The sequence below is a fragment of the Spermophilus citellus genome (assembly GCF_964194105.1).
Source record: "Spermophilus citellus genome assembly, chromosome: 1".
Taxonomy (NCBI): Eukaryota; Metazoa; Chordata; class Mammalia; order Rodentia; family Sciuridae; genus Spermophilus; species Spermophilus citellus.
In genome coordinates this window covers 139,395,876-139,419,693 of record NC_138182.1, presented here as the reverse complement: position 1 = coordinate 139,419,693, position 23,818 = coordinate 139,395,876, and the positions used below count along the sequence as shown (strand labels likewise).

General features: G+C 42.3%; 1 protein-coding gene across 2 annotated transcripts in view; it reads left to right on the top strand.

Annotated features, from left to right (window-relative positions):
• Positions 1–937: 937 nt before the first annotated feature.
• GRIA1 (glutamate ionotropic receptor AMPA type subunit 1) overlaps positions 938–23,818 on the top strand; it is a 301,467-nt gene continuing 278,586 nt past the window's right edge. For both annotated transcript variants that reach the window (XM_081305244.1, XM_081305245.1), the window contains exons 1-2: positions 938–1,266; positions 4,249–4,386. In XM_081305244.1, coding sequence (XP_081161370.1) covers positions 1,185–1,266; positions 4,249–4,386 — 220 coding nt within the window. In that variant the 5' untranslated portion in view covers positions 938–1,184. The remainder of the gene's footprint in view (positions 1,267–4,248; positions 4,387–23,818) is intronic.

Below are 23,818 nucleotides of genomic sequence, written 5' to 3'. Positions count from 1 at the left end.
AGTGAAAGATGTGGTCCAGGAGGGTCTGTGGAGTCCCAGCTTACGATAGTATGACCAACATTCAGAGATAACTCAAAGGAGCCTGAATCCTCTCACTAGAATCCCTGCAAAATGACTCATGGACTTGCTCAGTGTAAGTATCCTTAGTCTTTATTGTACGCCCACATAATTCAGATGCTATAGACTTCCGTGCAATACAGGAAAAGGGGGAAGGGGACCTGTTTTGAATGCTTAGGATTCAAAAAGAGCCCACCAATTCCACTTAAAAAAGCAGACCCCCAATTTGCCAAATCTCCCAGTCAAAACACCCACCCATCACACTTGAGCTTCCCATTGTTTATCTTACTCTCATTCTTCCTAGGAGAGAGGGCAAGCTTTTTTTTTCCCCCTTTACATTTCTGAAGAGGGATTTCTAGGGTCTTCCCCTCAGGAATTAGTTGTAGAAATAATTGGGCCAGTGGAGTTCAGGAGATATATCCAGCACAGCCCTTGCACTCCTAGAAAAAGTGACCTAGATCAAGCAGCTGGTGAATCCAGGACTATTGTGGGGACCCCCTGCCACCTACTGACTTACAGCTGAACCCACATTCCCAGTGGCTTGGGCCTGGCTGCGGGCTGGGGGAGGGCTGAGAGAGCCCAGGAGTGGGGGAAGGCCAGGGGGACTGTGGGGTTGCCCCTTTGGGGAACAAGCATCCAGCATCTCCCTCACCCACCCACCTGTCCTCCAAACACACAGGAGGGAGGATGAGGTGAGGCGGGGTGTAGGGGTGACAGGTAGGAGAGGACTGCCCTGGAACTCTGAGCTGGCTCCGCGGGTATCGGCGAGAGCCTGCCGCCTGTGCGAGCGTGAGGGGGAGAGTGACAGAGCAGGGGAGGGAGAGCGAGCAGGCTGCGAGAGCGAGGAGAGGAGGAGAGGGGGAGCGAGCGCTCCAGCTAGCATGAGGACGGGCTTCTCTTTCCGTGCTCAGTTAATCTGGCTGTCAGTTGGTGTTAACGCTGCAGTTTAAGTGCTCGGATTCCAAGGGAAACAGACAAACCTCACAGAAGGAAGCAAGCAAGCGAGGAAGGAAGGAACCGCGGGAGCAAAAGAACAGGCAGAGCAGCGAGAGGAATAAAGGGAAGGGGGGGAGACACCAAATCTATGATTGGACCTGGGCTTCTTTTTCGCCAATGCAAAAAGGAATATGCAGCACATCTTTGCCTTCTTCTGCACCGGTTTCCTAGGCGCGGTAGTAGGTGCCAATTTCCCCAACAATATCCAGATCGGTGAGTGCGAGGGGCAGCCTGGGGAGGGACTTTCTGGATCTGGCCAGGGATTTTGGGGGTGGGGGAAATCTTTCACCCCCTTCCTCAGTAGGAGCTGTTGTGCTTGGCTATCCCCAGCGCAGGAATCCACTTGGGCTGCCCGCAGGGGAGGGGAGGGGGGCTTCATCTGATATGAGGAGGGGCAGAGGGGAAGTGTTCACACACACACAAACACACACGCACACCACTCACACTCCAAGCACCAGCGGGTGAAATGGAGGAACTGCTGCTTCGAAGGAAAAAAAAAAAAATCAGGCTGTGGCTTGGAAGGGGGTTGTGGGTGCTTAAGGAGTTAAGTCCGTTGCTTAGTAGATGTTGCCTGATTTCATTTATTTATATAAATATATATGGTGGGTGTATTTATGCGTGTGGTTATGTATTAAATGTGCACATATATATTTAATTGCCAAGAGGCAGTGATTTCTTAGCCGGGGGAGGGGAATGAGACCCTCTCCAAGAAGGAATCAAGGGTGTGGGTTTATCCTAGGTGCTAAAATAATGTCAGCAGCCCCACTCTGAAGCAAGGGAGCTCTAGCTCCTGCTCTGGAGAGCTCTGGCTGCCTTGTCTTTGCTGCCTGCCATGCTGGGCTGGTGCTCCCCACTCCCCCAATCTGGAAGTTACCAGCCTGTCTTTGCTCTATTCCTTCTGTGGCCCCCTCCTTGTAGACATTGGGATGGCAGATATTGCCCACCTTTGACACACACGCGCACACAGGCTCCTCTCCCCTCCTGTCCGATGTGCTCTACACTGGGCTCCATCCTCCCAACTTGGAGGCAGGTTTCAACATGCTGTACACCTTTTGGTCCCCCCCCCCTTCCCCTCTCTTGCTGGTTGAGCTTCTTCTAAAAGGCCCCCGATCCTCCCTGTGTTGATGAGGGAGGTGACAGATATTGATACTTCTCATAATTATGGGGTGGGGGGAGAAGACCAACAAGGGCACTAACACCAATCATAAAGCATGTCCACAGGTCTCCGGGCTCTGGTGTAGCCAGCATTTCAGTGCTGTTTGTGACCAGGAACCAAGCAAGCTGCTGTGCTCTGAGGCATCTGGGTTGGCTTGGTTTCTGTTTTCTGTCCACCTAAATGAGATAGTTCCACTAGGGAAAGTTCACATTGCTGACAGTGTGTGCCTTTGTGTGAGTGTGTGTTTGTGGGGGGATGTGGTGCAGCTGGTATTTTGTTGGGCACACGTGTGCTGCCATTCTGTCTCTTTCAGCCTCTCCAGCTATCTGGTTGCGAGGGTGGTTGGCTGGCCACGGAGTAACTTGCTTTGTTTCCTGACACCTGTTAAGCTACATTCTGAAGTGTGTATGTGTGTGTGTGCTCTGCTCCTGCCTTCCACGCAAAACTTCCTGCCTTCTGGAGACACTTCCCTTGCAGCCCAGCCTGCAGCCTACTACCTCCACCCCTCCCACCCACTCTTTCATTCATTGCTGGCGAGGAGGAGGAAGGGGACAGAGAAGTGTTCGGGGTGTGGTCATCTGGAAGGGGAGGGTGGAGCCTCAGGATCCAGAATGGTTGTTTTTACTCTTTAAAATGGGGGCATAGGTACATGTGGAATCCACTCGCTCTTATCTGTAGCCCTGTTTGTGTTTGTACTTATATATTGCCTAAACTCTGCTGATTATAACTGCTTGTCTAGAGACATTTGGTCTGGCTTTCTCAGGGTGTTTGTGTACATCACCATGGGTGTAAATGCATGAAAATGATTTGTGTATGTGTGCATGTTGTTTGCTCATGAAGCTCTGCAGATTTTTCATCATTTAGCCCCAACTGGCTTGTTGAGCTTCTGAAAGCATTGTTCCTGTTTTCAAACAAAAGGTAGCAATGCTAAAATTGTATAACAAATACTAGAAGCACAGCCATCAGGCCGTACTTGACTCTACTTGTACGATCTCCAACAAAAACACTGCAATTCATTTTTAAAAAAAAAATTAAAACAAACACATATTGACTATGTAAGAAGTTAGAGGTGCATGACATTAGGACTGTGATTCCTATCGGATCTGAGATAAACTTATCTGTAAACATTCATTATAGTTCAGTCTCTAGAAATGGCTGATTTTAATTCACACACAAAAAATGTAATTTAATTCATTTACATGTTCACAGTAAATATAAAGGTAAGTCCTGTACTCTTTTGTTTCTTGAGACAGGAGCTATGACAGGCCCCTTGACTATGCTTTTTACTGGAATAGAATGTTCATACCTCTTGACAAGAATTCTTAAGACCCCACATCCTTGAAGCACAAGGGTGTACCATGCAAACACCCAGTGGTAATCCCTTATGTAACAAGTCATTCTTAGGTAGCTGGAAACATGAGTAATGGAAAAAGCAAAACACTACTTGCAGAAATCAAGAGTTTTCAGAGAAAATAGATAATAAATCTCAGAGGCAATAGAATAGTTAAACTGCATGCAGGTCTTGACAGGCCAAAGATCAATAGTGTCAAAGCAAATAGATATAATGTTAGAGAAGCCCACAAGGTCCCAGTCCTAGTTTGGAGTCACTTTGCAACACTTATTAGCCCCGGCATCCAGTAAGATCTGTGATCAGAGACAGGGCCCATGCAAGACAAGTTAGGCTCAGATGGGATTTGTGTGTGTATGGGAACATAGGCCTCATGGGCAATTTGCACAAGGGAAGAAGAGAAGTGCCACGGGTCTCCTGTGTTCTTTTTAACCTTAGCTGAGCTGAAGGGTGAGCAATCAGATCTTTGAGCAGAGTGATAGATGTTGGGGATCATGTCACATAACAGCTCATCTGTAGAAGTTTAAGCCTCAGCATCCATTTGGGTCTGTTTGGACTCTCATTCCTACCTCTAAAAAACTATAACTAATGAGATTGGCAGGGGAGAAGAGGGCTTATGTGGGGGTGGGCTGATGAGGAACTAAAATCTGTCTCTAGCCTAGAGACCATGTTGCATTTTCTTTCCTCCCAGGGGGATTATTTCCAAACCAGCAGTCACAGGAACATGCCGCTTTTAGATTTGCTTTGTCGCAACTCACAGAGCCCCCAAAACTGCTCCCCCAGATTGATATTGTGAACATCAGCGACAGCTTTGAGATGACCTATAGATGTAAGTAATTGCTTCTATTTCTGAGATTTCTTTCTGCGCCATACCAATGAAAGGAGGGCCTGTGGGTAGGTGGTGGTGGTGCCAAGATGACTTGGGTTGTCATTTGTCTTCATAAGAGAAAGCCCTCCAAGAAAAATTTCCAGAGCCTTTTAAGTGATTCCAGCAGTTGGTATTTTAGATCCTGCTATGCTTCATGAAATGGGTTTGCTTTTTCACTGTCAGCTAACTTTAAATGCCAGCCTGAGGAGTACTTGGGTTGACTGCATATCCCATACCTTGCTGAGGTTTTCTGGTTCAGCTGAGAGAGTTTCACACATAGGAAACTTCTGAGAGATGTAGAATTAAAGCTTCTGACTTTAGAAGAAACTGTTCAGAATACCTAAGCCATGTCCTGTCCACAAGTTGAAAAGAGAAAAGTGTCTCTATAGCTCCTTAAGAAAGGTAGATGGTTTCCTATTTTCAGAAGCGACCAGTAATTATTAAAACTTGTTTCCTTACTTACAAAATGGCTTGAAGTGATTGATTGCTTAGAACATAGTTTGTAGACATAAAAAAAAAAAGAATCTGAAAAATTTACACAGTTTGTATGACAAGCTTTGAGCATCAAAGAGTACAGAGGTGGTCTCAAGGAGAAGGGATAGATATATTGTTGATCTCTGAATTGAATGTTATAAAATGTGGGCGACAAGCATCATTCTGAGTTTTTCTGGCAAAAAAAGAAACCTGGGTGGTTGGTTACATGATCGCCACTTTATGTCAGAGAAAAGTACAAAAATTAATCAGTAAATACACTTTCTCTCTAGGGATTAAGATCAAATAGGAATTAATGGCAGGAAAGTGCGAAGAGAATGGGCAAGAACAATTTAGATTCCAAAACTGGATCCAATTGGCAACCATAGACTTTGTGAGTCACTATTGGCTTGGAGACGTCTGCTGAGCTGGAGACGGTGGAAGGCATGAACCATCTTTCATGCCCTTCTCTCATTCCCACACGGGGGGTTCTCAGTGAGTTGAATAGTCTTGGAAGCCTCAAAATGAGAATCCAGAATTCTCCCTGTCCCCTAAGAGCACTCCTATGATAATGATGATATGAATTCCAAGAATTATATAAATATAATATGTAAATTAAATAAATATATATAAATATAATCTGATATAAATACCAGGTTTCATTATTGAGGACTTACTGTACATCAAGAACAATGATAAGTTCTTTATGGATATTAAGAGTATTACCATTTATTAAGCATTGCTACAGCCCATGTAAAGCACTAAATGCTTTTTTGTTAGTTCATTTAATCTTCACAGAATCCTTTCAGAGAATTCTATATTATCTTTCTTTTAGAAATGAGGAAACTGAGGCAGCAACAAGTTATATAACTTACCCAAGGTCACTTGGGAAGAAAATGGTGGTCTCATGACCCCCAAGGTCTATATCTCTAAGCTCTGTGATAAACATGTTGATCCTTATGGTAACTTAATCATCTATAGTGCAATTGCCCAAGAAGTAAAAAGGAATTTTCAGGATCTTGTAAGTCAGTGGCCTGATAAAGCATCTAAGGAGAAACACACAGAGTACTTAAAACTGTGGCTGTGATTTTGCATAGGAGCACCATTGAACTAACAAAATAGAAACTCTCCATTTTAGTCATGCTAAAACTAAAAATCTGTTCTACTGGGCTACTCCATGCTCCAAAAGCAAAGCCGGAGTTTAATTGTTTAATTGGTAGAGTAATACAGAGTAGGTATTTAGCTCTCAGATAACCATCACTTTCTTTTCTTATGACTTGGAGTAGGGTCTCTGAAGAAAGGATGTAGGTGTGGGGATCAAAGTATCTATAAACTACTGTGGATTATGCATAGTCTTTTGCATGCATATGCCAGTGTTAAGATATTTCTTGGGGAGAAGCATTACAGTTTTTGTCATATTCTGTAGTTTTTAATCATAGTCTCAAAGGGGTTCATTTCTCAGGAAGGAGTGCTTTCTTAGAGAATCACCAATCTATGGCTGCTATGTGCATTCATTCATGCTGCTGAGAATTGTCTACAGCAGAGCGTGGTGGAAAGAGAGGTCAGCTGCTTTCTTGGAGTCAAGATGTTGACTGGCAGGACAAGATAATAACATACAAAAATAGGAGAAAATGTTCTAAGGCAAAAGGTGGTGTTTTTATACTGTTATCTTCACAACCTAAGACTTGATCTCTAATAGAATTGTTGGCTGTTTACCAGGGTGGCAAAAATATGGTATAGGCAATGTTGTACATTATGGCCAGTGGATCTGGAGAGGATAGCTCTGGGTCCTTGAAATGGTACTTGTCATATGTATGTTTGTGTACAGGTCTCCATGCCTTTCAGCCTTATTCATTGGCTATTCTTTAAGTGTTTCTTAAAGCTGTGAACTGAGATGGAGGTTGGAAATGAAAAGATGATAAAATGCTTTACTTAAGAAAGTAGCTCATACTCTACTGGAGGACCCTGGTGTGGAGATTGTCTGAGAAGGAATACTGATATTTTGTTTATAGAACTTTAGTTTCTTCTTTTTCATTCCAAGATCAGAGGAAGTACTGGGCAATTTGGGTGGAAACAATGGCATTGTAATTCCTGGCCTGACCAAAAGAGTCTCTATTAATTTTCATGTAAGGCTTGGGGACTCTTTGGGGCATATTCACCATGGTCCATTGGTCTGGGAAAACTCTACATCTGTCTCAATTTGAATGCAATAAAAAAAAAACATCAAAGGGAATAGATTGGTTTGGGGCAGAATAACTTAATTAGTCACACACGGAAAACCAAGAAAACTATCTTATTCAGATTTAATTTTGTGTACTTTTTTTGAAATATGGATTAGTAGTTACCTTAAATTAACTGTTCCAACTGTTCTTACCTCCAAATGATCAAATATTATTTTTCATAATTTTTGCTGACATCTGATTTTTTTTTCTGTGTATTTTGCTATTCATTATCCTTCCACCAGAGGGTAGAGAAGGGAAGGGAGAAGAAATGCAATAGGAACTATTCTTATTAGATGTGTTAACAACAAGGCATTAAAAAAAGAAGGTGGTGAATATAGGGTAGCAGATCAGAGGATTCGCAAGAGGAGCATTACTATTAGCACTGGCCAAGGGAAGAGCTGGGAATCGCCTTTGCATTCACTCTTTCTTGCTCTCCTTGTCTGCCTCCATGAACAGGAAGGCAGACCTTCCTTCAGCAACCCAAATGACTTGAGCTGTCCTCTCAGCACACTCCCAAGCCCACAAAGGCAGGTTGGGGGAAGCTGTCTCTAGAGCAGTACCCATGCAGCCTAAGAAGTGCCTTTGTGATAAGTTTAATGAATGAATGAGTGAAATAATGATGGAGTTCTGATTATAGGTCTGAGATGCATTATTGCAACTCAATTCTTACCTTTCCATTCACTCTGCTATTTATTCACTTGTTTAGCAAGTACATGCTCAATGTCCAATCACTGTGCCTTGGAATACAAGGGCCCACAAAGCCTACCCAGCCTCTTTCCTGGTAAAGCCTACAGTTTAGTCCTCAAACTTCAGCATACGTAAAATTCATTCAGGGAACTTGTTTCAAGCAAGACTTAGGAGCAGACTCTCTATTTCCTGAAACAGAAAATTTAAGAGTAGGTCATGGAAGGATTCTGTAATAGTTAGTATGAACAGCACACTTGAAAGAACTCTTTTTATCTAAAAAAATTATTCCATTTCTTTAGTAAGCATTTTTGAGCCTTTAGCCAAACCAAGATATCACATTAAGTGCCAGAAAGGCAGACAAAACTTCCCTGCCCTGGAGGACTTTATCCCTAGTGAGACAGGCTGTCCTGTAAAGAGAAAATGAAAATGTAATGTTTTAAGTGCTAGGGCTGCAATTTGTTGGAGATACTTGAAGGCAGGGGCTTGCCCTTCATGAAGTGGTGGTTGAACTGAATGGTACACAGACGTTTTCCAGAAGGATAAGTGAGACGGCAGGAAAAGGGAAGAGGCAAGTGTTTTCCAGGCGGAGAGGATGGCAGGTACAAAAGGTTGCCTTACCTGGCTGCGGTTTTCCGCTCTGACCTCCAGTGGCACTCCATGGCAGGCTTCGCATTTGACATTTGTCAAATGCTACAGAGGAGGTCACCAGATGGCCTCCCCACAAGTCATTTCTAGTATAGATGTGCACTTTGGGGGCTCACTGTGCAAGAATGATGGAATTTCACATTAAAACTTGGACATCTTGCCTTCCTTAAAATTTGTAGGGTCAAATCAGGGAGGGTCACATCCCTGATCACAGTGGGGCCTCCTTTTATTATATACCTCCTTGGAAAGCTCAGGGACTTTCTGAGGCCAGCCTCAGAAACTTAGTGAGACCCTCAAGATGCATTGCTCATCTTTTCCAGAGTTACAAACTAACAGCCTTAATTTGCTTGACCTGGACAATATTTTTCAACATTTAGCATAAAAATCTAGATTTCTGACTTCTTTGAAAAAAAAAATAGGGCATTAAGCAATCCTGGGCCCACATTCCTGCTCAACTTCTGTTGTCTAGAGCTGGGGAAGTTCCATTCTCTTTAAATATCAAGCAAACGGGCTGGGGATGTGGCTCAAGCGGTAGCGCGCTCGCCTGGCATGCGTGCGGCCCGGATTCCATCCTCAGCACCACATACCAACAAAGATGTTGTGTCTGCCAAGAACTAAAAAAATAAATAAATATTAAAAATTCTCTCTCACTCTCTCTCTCTCACTCTCCTCTCTCGCGCTCTCTTAAAAAAAAAAATAAAAATAAATAAATAAATAAATAAATATCAAGCAAACACGTTCAAGTTCACCAAAATTCTTACTACTCTCTGTTGAACACGTGACCATTGTTAAACCAAATTATATTGCTTGTCCAGCCTTCTAAATAAGCCAATTTGCTCACCCCTGATTTATATCCTTTATCTTCTGATATTTTATTATCTCATTCTAATATCTATTATTCACCCTGTAACAAACAGTAAAGGACACAACATGCTCCTGCTATCAAAAAAATTAGTCTGAATACAGTAAGGAAGAGAATAGTGTGGCCAGAAGGGGGACAAATGAAGACTATTTTGACAACCTACTATGTGCCGCATACCTCACAGATGTTATCTTATTCAAGTTTTATGACAATCTTAAAAGGTTATTACCCCAATTTTAGAGATGATGCTACAGAGACCAAGAGAGATGATTTCTTCCTATTAGGCAACAAATAAGAACCCAAGTTAGTACGAGAATCCAGTATAGGGGATTTCAGAACTCAGTGAGCTTTCTCCCTTTGAAAATTTATAACTCTGTGGACCCCCAAATTGGAAGAGCCAGCAGGAGAATCACTTCAGTGGCGTTTTGTTCGGGGTTCAATGTGACATCCGGGGCAGAAACCATTGGCTGTGAATTGTGGAGACTTCTTGGGGGGAAGCTGGGTCTTGAGCAAGCATGGAAAACAGAGTGGATTTGAGTGGTAACGTGAGAAGGTGGTGTTTTGAGTGGGTCAAGTCACAAGATTCTTCCTCCCTTCTCCTCAACCACTGCTGCATGGGCTTGTATTTCTGAGCTGAAGGATTTGGCGTTTGTCTTCTTCACCCACACCCTGCTCCTGGTTCCTGGTTCCATAGGAGATGTCTCCAGCTCCCTGGTTGATGTCACATTCTGATTTTGGCTCATATGTCCTTCCTTCAAGACACACACAAGACCTGTGTCCGTGGTTGACTCTCTGTTCTTATAATACTGATGATCATCAGCTTTTTGGTACCGAAAAGCACTTGCAAACATTTCTTCCTCTGGCTAGTTTAGACACCTGGGCTGGGAGGGGGGAGATTGCTGCTGTCCTCTCAGAGGCTCGGCACAGATAGTCACATCAGACATTTGTAATAGGGACAAGATTTGTTTTTTTTATTCGTTCATTCAAAGCAGGTTTGCGATTGCCCTCCGTGGGGCACATGTACCTTCGTTACCCCCTTCGTCCCCTTGCCCACAGCATTCATTGATTAGAGAATTCTTTCCCTCTGAATCTACACAGGACTTCATATTGTTCTTCACCAAAGCATTCTAAACAACTGCTACAACTCTGAGCTATCGGTCAGAGCTGATGCAAGAGATGAAATCCATTTGCTGCTACAAAGCACTGCATTAGGAACTGAGGAAAATAAAATGTATTAGGCATTGATTCTCCCCTTAAGGGTTTCGGGTTTATATAGAGGAAATGGGTATCAGCATTAAAACTATGACACAGGACGGATATCATCTCTCTCTCTCTCTCTCTCTCTCTCTCTCACACACACACACACACACACACACACACACACACACACACACACCATATTCAGAGGAGGGAAAGAAAACTTCTGGTTCTAAGAATCTAGGTTTCATCAAACAAGGACTTGGAGTTGAAATTGGAAAGGCAGGCAAAATTCAGATGGGATATGTGTATATTATACCATGTTTTGTGCAGTAGAAAGTACACTCAATTGGAATTTGAAGACATGGATTCAATGTGGGATTACCTTATTGAATTATTCAGGTGTGGCCTTGGAGAAATACCACCTCCATGCTTACTTATAATGTGAAGTTCATGATCTCTGAGAATCCTTCTAGACCCATATTTCTATGTTGAGAGCACAAGGAATGCTTCAGGGAGGGAAACTCTCTAGTTTTTGGTGTGGAGGAGGGTCCCTAAACCAACTAAGAATCTAAGAAAAACTGCACCATTCCCACCCCCACACCAAGTTGAATAGGCCCTTCTCATTTTTTTAACACTAATGTGAGCATTAAGCATACTCTAGGCTCCAGGTTCATTCATTCAATATTCAACAAATATTTAGGGACTATTTAACTATTGTGAATCAAAACAGAAAGCAGACCTGCACTAATAGATTAGCTGCTAATAAGGGATGCAGACATGCATCAGATGATCACACAAATAACAGGATCATCATAGGTTATAATAAAGGATCCAAAAGAAAATAAGGAACTGAAAGCATATTACAAAGGAGCCGGCCTTGGGCAGGGGTAGCAGGTGTTTCATCGGAGAACTTGAGTTTTTGGTGATGTAGTGCAGGGAACAGGAGGAGAATTCTAGGCCTGCTGGATAGAGGCCTATGTGGGAACTGGGGCAAAGTGTGGGGCTGGAAAAGATGCCATGGTCTGCCACTGGCTATGGATTTTGAGCTGTGGGAAACCCACTGAAGCATTTTATGTGGGGAAGGGCCTGGTTTGGACTTCTGTTTTCTCACCAGGAATCAGATGTTTGGGGGGCCCTTTGCCACATTCATGTTGCCTGGAGACTTTTGGTTCGTGTAGCAATGGCCTTCCATCCATTACTCCTGTCACTAGTCTGGGATGGAATCTGGTGGAGGGGCAGAGGTCGAAGACAGATGCTAAGGGAAAGGGAAGCTCATGGTGGAATATGTGTGAGCTGCCTTCATACATGGCTCTGAGTGGGCGTTTGTGGAGATCAGAGGCTGACCCAGTGAAGGGCCTGGAATTCCAATAAACCTGAGTCCTGATGGGGTCCTACCATATGACTCTGGGACTCAAATTCCCGTTGCTCTTTCCTCCACTCACACCTGCAAGCTGGTCCTCGAATGTTCCCCTTTGAAATTCTGACCGTCGGGTACCAGCCTTCTCCTCCATAGAGCCTGTCTTCTATTCTCATATTCATACTCTCCTGTACCTCTGTACCTTCCCCCTTAGCAAATGTCACACTTAGTCCTAGGTTTTGGTCACCTGATCTTTCTTATCTGTCAGCTAGACTAAGCAACTTGAGGTCAGTGACCTGGTTTTCTTCAACGTCCTATTGTAGTCTTCACCAAAGGACAGTATCCAGTGGTGCTAATGAATGGCACATGTTACATAACAGCAGTGGCAGTGATGAGAATAAGCCCTGATTAGACTGTGTATGGTGATGCTTTTATATTATGAGTTTTGAAATTTCTATCAGCTTTTGTTGTAAATTTTTATGGATGGTTATCATTGTATAACTGGAAAGTGATGAGGGTGAAAACCAGGTATAAGTCAAATTGAAAACTCATTCCAGCTCCTTTATGGACCATTGACATGAAGGGTCCTAAATAAGGTACAAGGGCCCATTTTCTAAATAAAGGATTTCTGGTCCAACGTCTGGTTCTACCATTGATGCATGATCTTCATATGACTCAGGCTCGTTGATTCTCCTTTTTTGAATCTTAGTTTCTTTCAAAAGAGGGTATAATAAGTATCAACCATACCTCATTTGGGTGAAGATATTGTTTCAAATCAACTTTCCACTCAATGAAATGCCATGAAATGCTTCCTTGTTCATTGACTGCCTGTACCCCCTCCTCCGGCATCATACATGCTGTTTGTGCCACCTGGCCCATTGAAGCAGCTTGTGGTGCTACCTGCTGACTCTGGTCAAGGTGTTCAGGGCACTGAGGTTAACTGGAAATCTCTTTCCATGCCCTGCTGCTCTGTGACAGTGGTGAGTCCCACCTGGTGTCCAGACAACACAGGGCAGCCCGAGGAGGTCTCAGAGGATGTGGCAACACTGGAGTGAGTGGCAACACTGGATGTGAGTGAGGCAGGTGGAGCCCAATGAAATTGACACACAATGATTAGGCCTGTTCCTAGGACATTCTTTATGTCCCAAAGGATGGATATGACTTTTTAAAAAATCGTTATTATTTTGTGTACCAAAGTATTCGTTTATTATAGAACACAGACACTGAACAATTACACTGAACTTGTGTAATTATAATACCAAATATAAATTCCCCATCTTTTCTTCTGAATATATCAACTTAAAATTTAATAGATTTATTTACCATTTTATAACATAATCTTTACTTCCTATAACATTTATGTTACTTTTACTATTATACATTCATTTTTAATGGCTTCCTAAAAGCCCATTGTACATCTGTACCCTAATCTACTTAAGCCATTTCTATTTATTGGATGTCTAATTTATTTCCAATTTTCTTCTTAAAAATAATGCTTTGATGATTACCCAAAAATTTTTAATTATTTGTATGTTTTTTTTTCTGATTTTATGAGCATTTCAGACCACTAGAGAAATTTCCAGATAGATTTAACAGAATAATTAGTGTATGTAAGCTAGAAGATAACTTGTTCAATGCCAGCTCAGACAATAATTTGCCGTATGACCTTGAGAAGTCTTTGTGTCCAGTTAGTTTGCAGATGTATAATACGGGATGATAATACCAGATTCTCAGGGTTATTAGAGCAAGCAAATGCCATTACTTTTATGAAAAGCTTTGAAAAATCAGAATTGCAAGGCAAATGCAGGGTAACATAATTAGCCAGGCTTCTTATCTATTAACATAAATGCACCATAAGTACAATGTGACTAATTAATCTTTAGTGTTTTCCTATGAGAGTGGTCATTATCTATGAATGAATCTATTTTGTAGATGGGAAAAATTGAAATCTTAAAGCTAAGTTTATCCCAGGTCCAAATATGTAGCAACCCTAAATCTGAAAACATTTCTTTTTATTTATGATTCACTCTACATGAATGGACTAAATATGTGGGCCATAGAGTGCCTTTGGCTTAAGAGATCATTGGTTATAGGGACAAAGGGCCAACCTTATTTGGACAGGGAGCAGTTAGGACTTTTTGGTAGCAAGTAATAGAAACCAGATTAATTAGATAGTTTAGGTTAGATTAGTTAGCTGTAACTAAACCTGATTAGTTAGATAGTGTTAAGTACAGCTGGATTCAAGGACGTGAAGGATATTGTCATGACTGAGGTGCATCATTTAGATTTTTAAGCTCTGTTTTTTCTAAGTTGGTTTTATTTTCATGCATATGTGTGTCACACAGGAGAGCCCAGCACATACAGCCTTTACCTGCCCAGCTCAAAGTACAGTGGAGCATGAACTTTTCCTTCCCACCAGTTCCTCAGAAGCCCCGGAGCTGATGTCCTTGAATAAAACCAGGACACATGCCCATTTCTGAATGTGACACAGACTTTGAGTTGGCCTCCACTTCCTCAAATGATCATTCTTAGATTGCAGTGTGCTTGCTGAAAAGGACCAAATGATTGTTGATTTAAATCCCCCCAAACTGTGTGGATTTCAGGGTGGAATCGTTTCCTAAAGGAAATGATAATATTGTCACCCAAAGAATGAAGGCTGCACACTCAGTGGGCAAAATAGTGCAGATGTCTCCTCACCACACATCTTTAGAAGGGAAATTGAGAGAGGCTGATGCTAAACCAATGCAGACAAAGGTCAACAGGCTAAAACCAGAAGAGTCACCAGGAAGAGAAACCCATACAGGGGATTCTGGTGGGTGAGGCCAGAGGAGAGGTCAAGGCAGGAAAAAGCTTTGAAATTCAGGCCCATGAGTTTCTCAAAGCTGTGAGGAGTCTTTGAGAATCCCTGCCCAGCCAACAAACCTGTGCTCATGGAAATTTTAGGAGGTATCCAGGGACACCCATGTGGTCACTTTAGAGCACTCTGACAGAGTATTGAGGCTGTCAACCTAAGGTATCTGGTGATCCTGATACTCTCCCCCAATGACCAAGATATTTCCTGCTGAACTCGCTCAAGCTACTGTGCACAAACTCTTTAACAGTCCCAGTGGGAATCTTGGCTGCAAATCTGATAAGCCCACACCACCAGATGGTAGAGACTTCTAATTGGTTCCATCCTGTCTAGTTTTTGGCAGGAATGAAACCTTCCCTATGCCTGAAGGGTGGGGACAGGGAGAGCCAGGACCAAATGAAGGAGTCTTTAACCTCTGTTAAACAGGCCAAGATCTTAAGCTGGTCCCTATCCAAGGTCAACAGGGTGGCACCGTTCTTTCACTTTATGTTATGGATTTACGATGGACTGAAATTTCAAAACTAACACTGATGAGACACAAGGCTGTAATGGCTGGAAAAGGATTTAGCTAAAAAGGTCAACTCATCCAGAGGAGGACATTCATTTAGTCAATCATTGATATTTATGGAGTATTGTAGTAGATCAGATTATTATTTGGCAATTCCTCATCTCACTCCCTCCAGCTCCTTCAGAAGAGTATACCCCCCTGATTCATTAATGTTGTTTCATTATATGATTTGCTTTGGCAACTTTGATATTAATAGACATATTTCAAGCCAAGGCCCTGGAAAGAACATGTCTGAGAGAACTTGCTGGTCCCAGGAGAAAGGCAAATATAAACCGAAGAAGTGCTCCAATAAATCCAAAGACTAAAGTCTCCAGCAGAGCTGTCCCAGCTAGCCTGTAGACCTATGAGCACCATAGTAAATGCTCATTGTTATACACCACCAAATTTGGGGTTGTTTTGTTTTGCAGCAATCGCTGACCATTATAAGCAACCACTGTGTGTTTAACACATCACAGAAGAAACACTGGTAAATGATAGTCTTATTCTAGTTAGGGAGACAGGTAATAAATACTCTTACAGATACAAAAATAAAGGATTATTACTAGGCTCAGAAAGAAAATAGAATGTAGTGATATAGTCACTATGGTAGAGAAAGATACCTGCTGTCAATCAGATGATCAAAACAAATTTCTCCAAGGAGATGAATTTTAAACTTAGACAAAAGTCAGGAAACAGTAAACTCCATCAGGGAAGTTAGAAACCTGCCTCATTGGCAACTTGAATTGAAAATCTTGATCTAGGCAGGGGAGAGTGAGGTACCTTGGAATAATCCCCTGCAAACTAAGTCTCTCAATTGTCTTAGGGAAGACACTGGCTTCTGTCTACTTTGTTCCACAGGGAAGTCAAGGGCTAACAAAGATGCACTTGCTGCTGAGGCTAGATGGCCAAAGGGCAAGGACACGAGTGAGCATGGCAGGCAGAGGGTAAACTTTGCTCGGGTCTTGGTAACAGAGAGGTGATGGAATTGACTATAGTTCTTGTCCTGCTCCTAAAGAATCAAGAATTGCTGCTTATGAGGCTAGTAGGAGATGAGCATATGCGTGTACGTTTATATATATATATATATATATATATTCATTCTTTCGCTGGGGAGGAGAAGAAACTAGAAGGCTTCTAGATCCCTTTCCAAGTGTGCGATTATAAAAAAGGATTCTGAGATGTAAATTATGTGTGAAGGAATGTTAAATCGAAGAACTTCATCTAAGCTGTGTGCCAAACTCCATTAGTTAATTGAAGTGGTTAATTAGGGGAGAGTCTCTTTGAGCAAACGGGAGGAGCTCCAGCATCCCTACTTACCTGGTAAAGGCCATGGAGGTATCACAGCCTCAAGGGAGGACAGAAAACACCTAATATAAGCCCTGCATCTAGTCTTCACTTCAGACCTTGAAAAGCTGGAGTGTGAGGGAATGGGAAGCTCTTCGGGGTCCACGTGCACTCTAGAAAAATCGGGAACACTGTTTACCTGAAAATGCACGATTGGCTTCCCTTTCTTTACTCCAAGATCATTCTGAACCTTAAAATATGGTTTCTATTTTGTCTATTCTAACAGACCAGGTTCTCAGCGGCAAATTCCGCTGTCTTCCACTTGTTTTATGTCGCCTGAGGCCGATAGGAGTCCGCACACCCCTCCCCAAGAACCCTTAGCTTCCCAAGGCTGTGTCTCCAAAACCCCACCAAGGGGGTTTCTCTGTCTTTTTGTTCCTTTTTTTTTCTCCCCAGTGTCTACCCCTTCCCCCAAGATTCTGGCCTTTACATTTGGAGCTCAATATATCAAGAACAGAACTTAGCATCTGTGCTGACAGCTCATTGCTCTTGTCTCACTTTATTTCTGTTGAATCATCCAGGCTCAAAACAGAAGTGTCTTCCGTGATTCCGCAGGTCCTGTCCTCATCTCCACCTGGGTATGTGAGATATGCTGGTCTCACCACTACTCTGACTTCTTAATTTGTCCCCATTTTTTCCTTCTTTTTACACAGGATGATGGCTTTAGGTCTCTGACCAGTCTCTCCACACTGTAATCAACAAACCTCACAGCAGCTGGCAGAGTGATTCTTTGAAGAATCTTTCTAGTCTTGAACATCACCTGTCTCAAAAATAAAAAAAAATAAATAAATAAAATATATACATATATTTTATTTATATATATATATCATGTGTGGCTCCCCACCTTGTTGGAGTTTCAAAATCGGTCCAGAATGCGAGTTTCTCCATAACATTCTCTCAATCCACCTGCTTCTTGAGACTTGGCTAACACCTTACAGCCAACCAGGCAGCCCAGTGCTGCCCCTTCTCTCTCTGCTTTGCTGTTCTCACATCACTGCTCCCACCTGGCAGAACCCTCAGCCCCAAATGTTAATGCTTCATCCACATGTTCAGTCATGTTTAAGTGGGTCCCACATGATAGTGTTTTATAGATGAGAATCAAGAAGCAGCACCTATTCTTCCCATGGAGGATCACAGGGGCACAAGAGGCTAAGCCTTTTGCAAGTATATTTAAATCTGCTGCTTATGTCATGTCCTGTAATATTCTACTGGTTCAAGCAAGGCATATGGCTAAGCTCCTAGGGCAGGAAAATATACACTGCCTTCTGAGAGGAATGGCAGAGTTACCTTGCAAAGGGAGTGGTTGTGCAGTTCTGTAAGGATAATCCAATGTACCACAGAGGGGACCCAGCGAAGCCAGATGAGAGGTTCCTACAATGGTCTAGATGACAGATGATGGGACTTGGACAATATCTTGGATTCTCAGATGTTCCCTTTGTCTTGTGAAGCTACTTCTTATTCCTTTGGTTATGGCTGATTCCTTTTTCCTTTATCTTATTAGCTTTCCTTTTTTGTACTCTTTTTATTGGCCCTTTAGATTTTCTACTTTCTGTACTTAAGACAATGTCCTATCTACTGTTGAGACGCTCAGCTCTTGGAGGGTGGAAGAATAAGATAATATGCATTTGTGGTTCATCTACCAAGGGCTCAGTACGTTATCTCCAGGGTAGTATAACGGCCAAGACTTACACACTTTCCTGATTTGGGATACTGGTTGATCTTTATAAAAATTGACTTAACCTCTCAGAGCCCTGGTTTGTCAGTCATAATACATGCTTCTTAGAGTTGTGTGGATTGAAGGAGATAAAGATGGAAAGTACTTAGCATAAGACCTGTTGTAGAGGAAGTATCCAATAAATGGGAACTATTATGGTTTGTTCAATTTGATTGTTTATGATGGCATGCTTCTTTGGAATTGCCCTCCAGAGTCTTCATCTAAATATCCAACGTTCTTGTTGAAATGAGGGGCATGGAGAATAAAAATGCTCTGGATGGGATTTCGTAATTGAGTTAGGAAATATCTAGCTCTAAATCCTCTTTGATCTGAAAATGACGGCAATAACAAAACCCCAAAATAGAGCCACTTTGCTACTTGTTTCCTTTTGCCATCTGCCAGGATAGATCTCTTTAGTTCTCCAGGTCTTGCTTAGAGTCAGCTGCCTTAAAATAATAACATAAAATAAAATTTAAATTTGGCCCAGTACTTATTTGGAGATGACAAGGCAATATACTTTAGCTAAATATATAGCGAGTGGCTGCAGGAGTGAAATATAGGACAGTGTTGACTAAAGTGTTTGAGGAATGAACTGCTCTCAGAAAGTGAATTTTAGGACAAAAGGATTAATCAGAACCTGACTTTCATAAAATATTTGTAATTGAGGCAGCTTCTGAAGTGCACTCCTTGGCTCTTCTAAGATGACCAGGTTGATTCTAGTTTAATGTTGCCTTGATCATGAGTCTACTCTAGGCCAGGGGGCGCATTGTGAACAGAGATTGTCCACAATTGTAGATGGGAATGGAAGGGAGGGGGGTGAACTCTTTTTTTGGCTGTGAAAGTGGAGGAGAATTAACATAGAGAATTTGGAGAGCTTCACGAGGGTTTCAGGGAGCTCTGGGAGATTCATTTAGAAGAGTGAGCTGGCTTCGGACTACAGAAGGCTTTGAAAGCCAAGGAGAAGTATTTCTGAGACAGAATAGTAAAGTTTTAGGCTTATCTTCCAGAATTCCTCTTTATACCCAATAAGGGGGTTTATTTAGCAATCACTAGAATAATCCTTGGCAAGAATAAAGTTATCTGACATCCAGTGACATGGAACATCCATGTATCTATACGCTAGACCCTAAGGGGCTTGGTTCTCAAGGATCTTAGGGATTCTCCAGTTGATGAGGTCTTCCCACTAGAACTCTGAGGATCTGAGGATGTTGACAAATTTCATTGGGGATGTGGATGATTAGGGCAGGTTGCAGCCTCCAAAATTTAGCCATGCTGGATTAAACAAAGTAGGAAGAGTGGGTGCTATTCTTTAGGATTTTGAGGAACTTTTAATATGCTAATGTGTCTTGTTAGTTTCTAAAAAGAGAGTAGAGAATGTATTTTTTTCAAATTCCATAGTCCCTCTTTCTGCTGAGTTGTCTATTAATATCTCCCGAGACTCAATGCCTAGTTTAATTCTATTATACATACAGTGAAACTAAGGCCCAGTGAGTATAGAGGGATTTGTTTGCAATTCCTTACTGGCCAGGTCATGGTTCTACCACACGACTTCTGACCACCAAGCAAGACCTCCTGCCCCTCTTCCAGGCTCCCTATCAAATTTTGGAGCAAGCTCCCAACAGTTTTACCCACAACAAGGAATTGCTGATGATTTCAGAATGAACTGGCAGACGCGGGACCAACACTTGCCAAATTGGCACGGGCTGGCCTTGCTACTGTGTTTCCTTTCCTTGTCCTTACAAAGTCAGTTCTGGGTAACCTACCTTCCTACGTCCACCTGGAAAATAGCAGCCAGACTCCACACTGCTGGAAAAATAAGATAAAATAAAATCCCCAATTTGGTTTCAAAAAGAGGTAGGTAGGTAGAAATAAATTAGTTTAAATGTGACCCACAGAATTAATAAATAAAATAAAAGAGCCAGGTTACACCCAGGGGTTGAGGAGGAGATGCTATGACACAGCAGGGAGGGTGACAAGATTAGGCGGGGAGACCCTGTTGTGACCCTGAGGCAGCACAATTCATATTGCCCAAGGTCTTTACCTGAGGCATCCTATGATTAGGATTCCCACAGATATTATTAAGAAATTCAGAAAGTCAGCAATATGGAAAACATTTCTAGTGAGGCACAGGTGGAGTGGCTAAGAATGAAGGACAGTGAGTGTGAGTCTCCCCAGACTTCTAAACAGTCATCATGGAAAAGAATTGTACCTATTCTCTGTGGTGCAGGAAGCCAGCACTAAGGCCAATGTGTGGCAGCTGGTGGTGGTGAGGGTTCCCTTTCTGTGGTTCTGGGCATCTCCCAGTCAACATGGCTACTGGAAATCTAGCCCTTCTACAGTATTGAATTCCCACCCTTGCCTTGATAATCTGTGGCATGGCTTAATAGTCACCTGTTGGATTCAAACTTTCCCTCTCCATTCCGCCTGGACCAACAAAGATACATCTAAATCCATGGACTGCGAATCAGTTGATGTGTGCCCCCCAAACTTTGTACTGTGAAGCCCTAATATCCAACGTGATGGTATTTAGAGAGGGGGGCCTTTTGGAAGATGATTTGGTTTAGATGAGGTCATAAGGGTAGATCCTCATGATGAGATAATTATTGCCCTCATAAGATGCACCAGAAAGCTTTCTCTCTCTTTATGTCTGTACATGGGCATAGAGGACAGTCCATGTGAACTCAGAAAGATGGCAGCCATCTGCAAATCAGGAAGAGAGAGACCCCCTCCCTGCTGGCACCCTGGTATCTAACTCTCAGCCTCCTGAAATATAAGAAAATGATCTCCATTGTTTAAACTGCCATTCTGAAGTATTTTGTTACAGCAGCCTATGCTGACTAAAACAATTGACCATTAAGTTGTTTCCTCCATGATAAGTAAAACTACATCAGTGGTGGACAGGATGCAAACAGAGGCTTAAGGAAAAGAGTGGAGGGGTATGCATTTGGGAACTCGAAGGAGTCCTATAGACCAGACCTCGCATTTCGACAGTTCTGCTGAGGGCTGGCCCCGTGCCCAGCCTCCTCCCACTTCTCTTCATCTCACTAGACCAAGAAAATATGCACATCTGTTATCCACAAATACTCTGAATTCCCCCGCCAACTCAGATCCCCGGGAAAACCTAACACAAGCAGAACAGGGGAGGAGATGCACAGGGCATTTGGCGTTCTTCAGGAGGAGGGTTGACTTTTCTGACACCCTCTATCTTGGTCTCTTAATTTGTCCTGAGTCAGTGAGCCACAGCATGTCCCAGAGGAAAGATGGAAATAGGACAAACGGGCATAAGCCTGGGTTCCAGCGCTGATTAGCCTGTGATCTTGGGTGACTCGCTGATCTTGTCTTTGTTTCCCTTTCCCTCTGTGACCCTGACAACTTTCACAGCCTCTGTTCCCCCCGTGTATCCCTGTTGAACAGAGATCACAAAGAGTAGTGGTTATTGAACCCAGACTTTGGTGCCAAATATCACATGAATTCTACATCTGCCACTTTCTCACCTTTGGGCAAAATTATGTAATATCTCTAAGTTTCAGTTTTTATAGCTATTATATAGGGTCATTATCAGCCCCTATTGTGAATTGTCTTCACTTGTGTGAAATGAAAAAGTACTCGTGCAATGGCAAACATGGGTGTATTATGCTCAGTACACATAGTTCTGCTTTGCTATAACATTTCTCGAAGTCAAAGCAGCATGCTGCACCACACCTCCAGGCTCAGACCACGCTGACCTAGGAAACTCCTACGCCTCTCTTCATCGTTTCATGATGCAAATGAGAATCCAGGGAACTCAGGAAAGACCCTCTATTCTGGGCAGGTAGCGATTGCCACACTCACAAGGGAGCAACACTGTGTGACCTTCTGCAATGACTGTGCATCAGCAGCCGACATGTTGTGATGAGACTTTAATAAGACTATCTTTCCTTACCTGTGCCTGTGGGTCATGTGCAAAAAATCATTGTTCTTACTTTTTTTTTTTGGGGGGGGGGGTGGGTACCAGGGATTGAACCCAGTGGTGCTGAACCATAAAGCCACATCCCCAGCTCTTTTTATTTTTTATTTTGAGACAGGGTCTCAATAAGTTGCTTAAAGTTGCTGAAGCTGGCTTTGCACTTGTGATCCTCCTACCACAGCCTTTCAAGCCCCTGGGATTATAGGCATGGACCGTCACGCTTGGCCAATTCTATAATCCATATTGACTTGATTCTTTTCTAAGGTGAAGATAAGATTGCTATTTCATACCCTTCACCTAAGCATAGTCAATTTTTCCAGCACCATTTATTAAACAGATTGTTGTTTCCCTATTGTGTCATTTCCCTATTTTGACACCTTTGTGTAAAATCAGTTGACTACAGTTGTGTGGATTTATCTCTGGGCTCATACTTTATATCAGTTTTTATACCAGTGCCATGCCATTTTGATTGTTGTAGCTTTGTAATATTTTGAAACTAGATAGTGCTGATGATTCCAGCTTTGTTGTTGCTCAAGATTACCATGGCTATTTGAGGTCTTCTGTGTTTGCATAAAAATTAGAGGATTGGGTTTTGTTTTTTATTCTTTTGGAGAATGGTATTGGAATTTGAATATGGATTACATTTAACAGGAAAACAAATAGCCCTATTTAAAAATGGGCAAAGGAACTGAATAGACATTTCTAAAAAGAAACGACCAATGGATTTGTAAAAAAAATGTTTAACATCACTAATCATCAGAGATATGCAAATAAAAATCAAAACCATGACAAGATGTCACCGCACATCTGCTAGAGGTGACATCACTAGGAAAAAGAATAAGGATAACAAGTGTTGACAGAATGTGGAGAAAGGGAACCATTGTATACTGTTAATGGGAATATAAATTAATTAAATCATTTTGGAAAATAGTATGGAGGTTTCTCAAAAAAAACTAAAAGTATAATTATCATATGATCCAGAATTTGAGTCCTCAGTCCTCTCTTGCTGTGTGACCTGGGCTTAGATATTTGCCCTCCACTGAGAGCCCATCCACTGAGAAAACACCTGAGAAATCTTCCTTCTGTGTGTATACCCAAAGGAATTAAAATCAGCATGTCAAAGAGATTTCTGCAGTCCACATTCATTGAAGAATTATTCACAATAGCCAAGGTATGGGAAAAATCCAAGTGCCTGTCAATAAATGGATTTTTTAAAAATGTGCTGTATACAATGAAATACTATTTAGTATTGAATGAAGAATAAAATTCTGTCATTTCTGAAAACAGATAAATCTAGAGGATATTATGGTAAGTGAAATAAGCCAGTCGCTGAGAGACAAGTATTGCATGATCTCACTTATACATGGAATCTAAAAATTGTCCAACATTGTAGTATAAAGAAGAACGGTGGGAACCAGAGGCTGAAGTGCAGTGGGGATTGGCAAAGAAAGGGGGGACGTTGATCCCAGTGTACAAAGACTCAAACAAGAGTAATAAGTGCTGCTGATCTGTTACATATCAAGGTGAGAGTAAACACAATATATTAT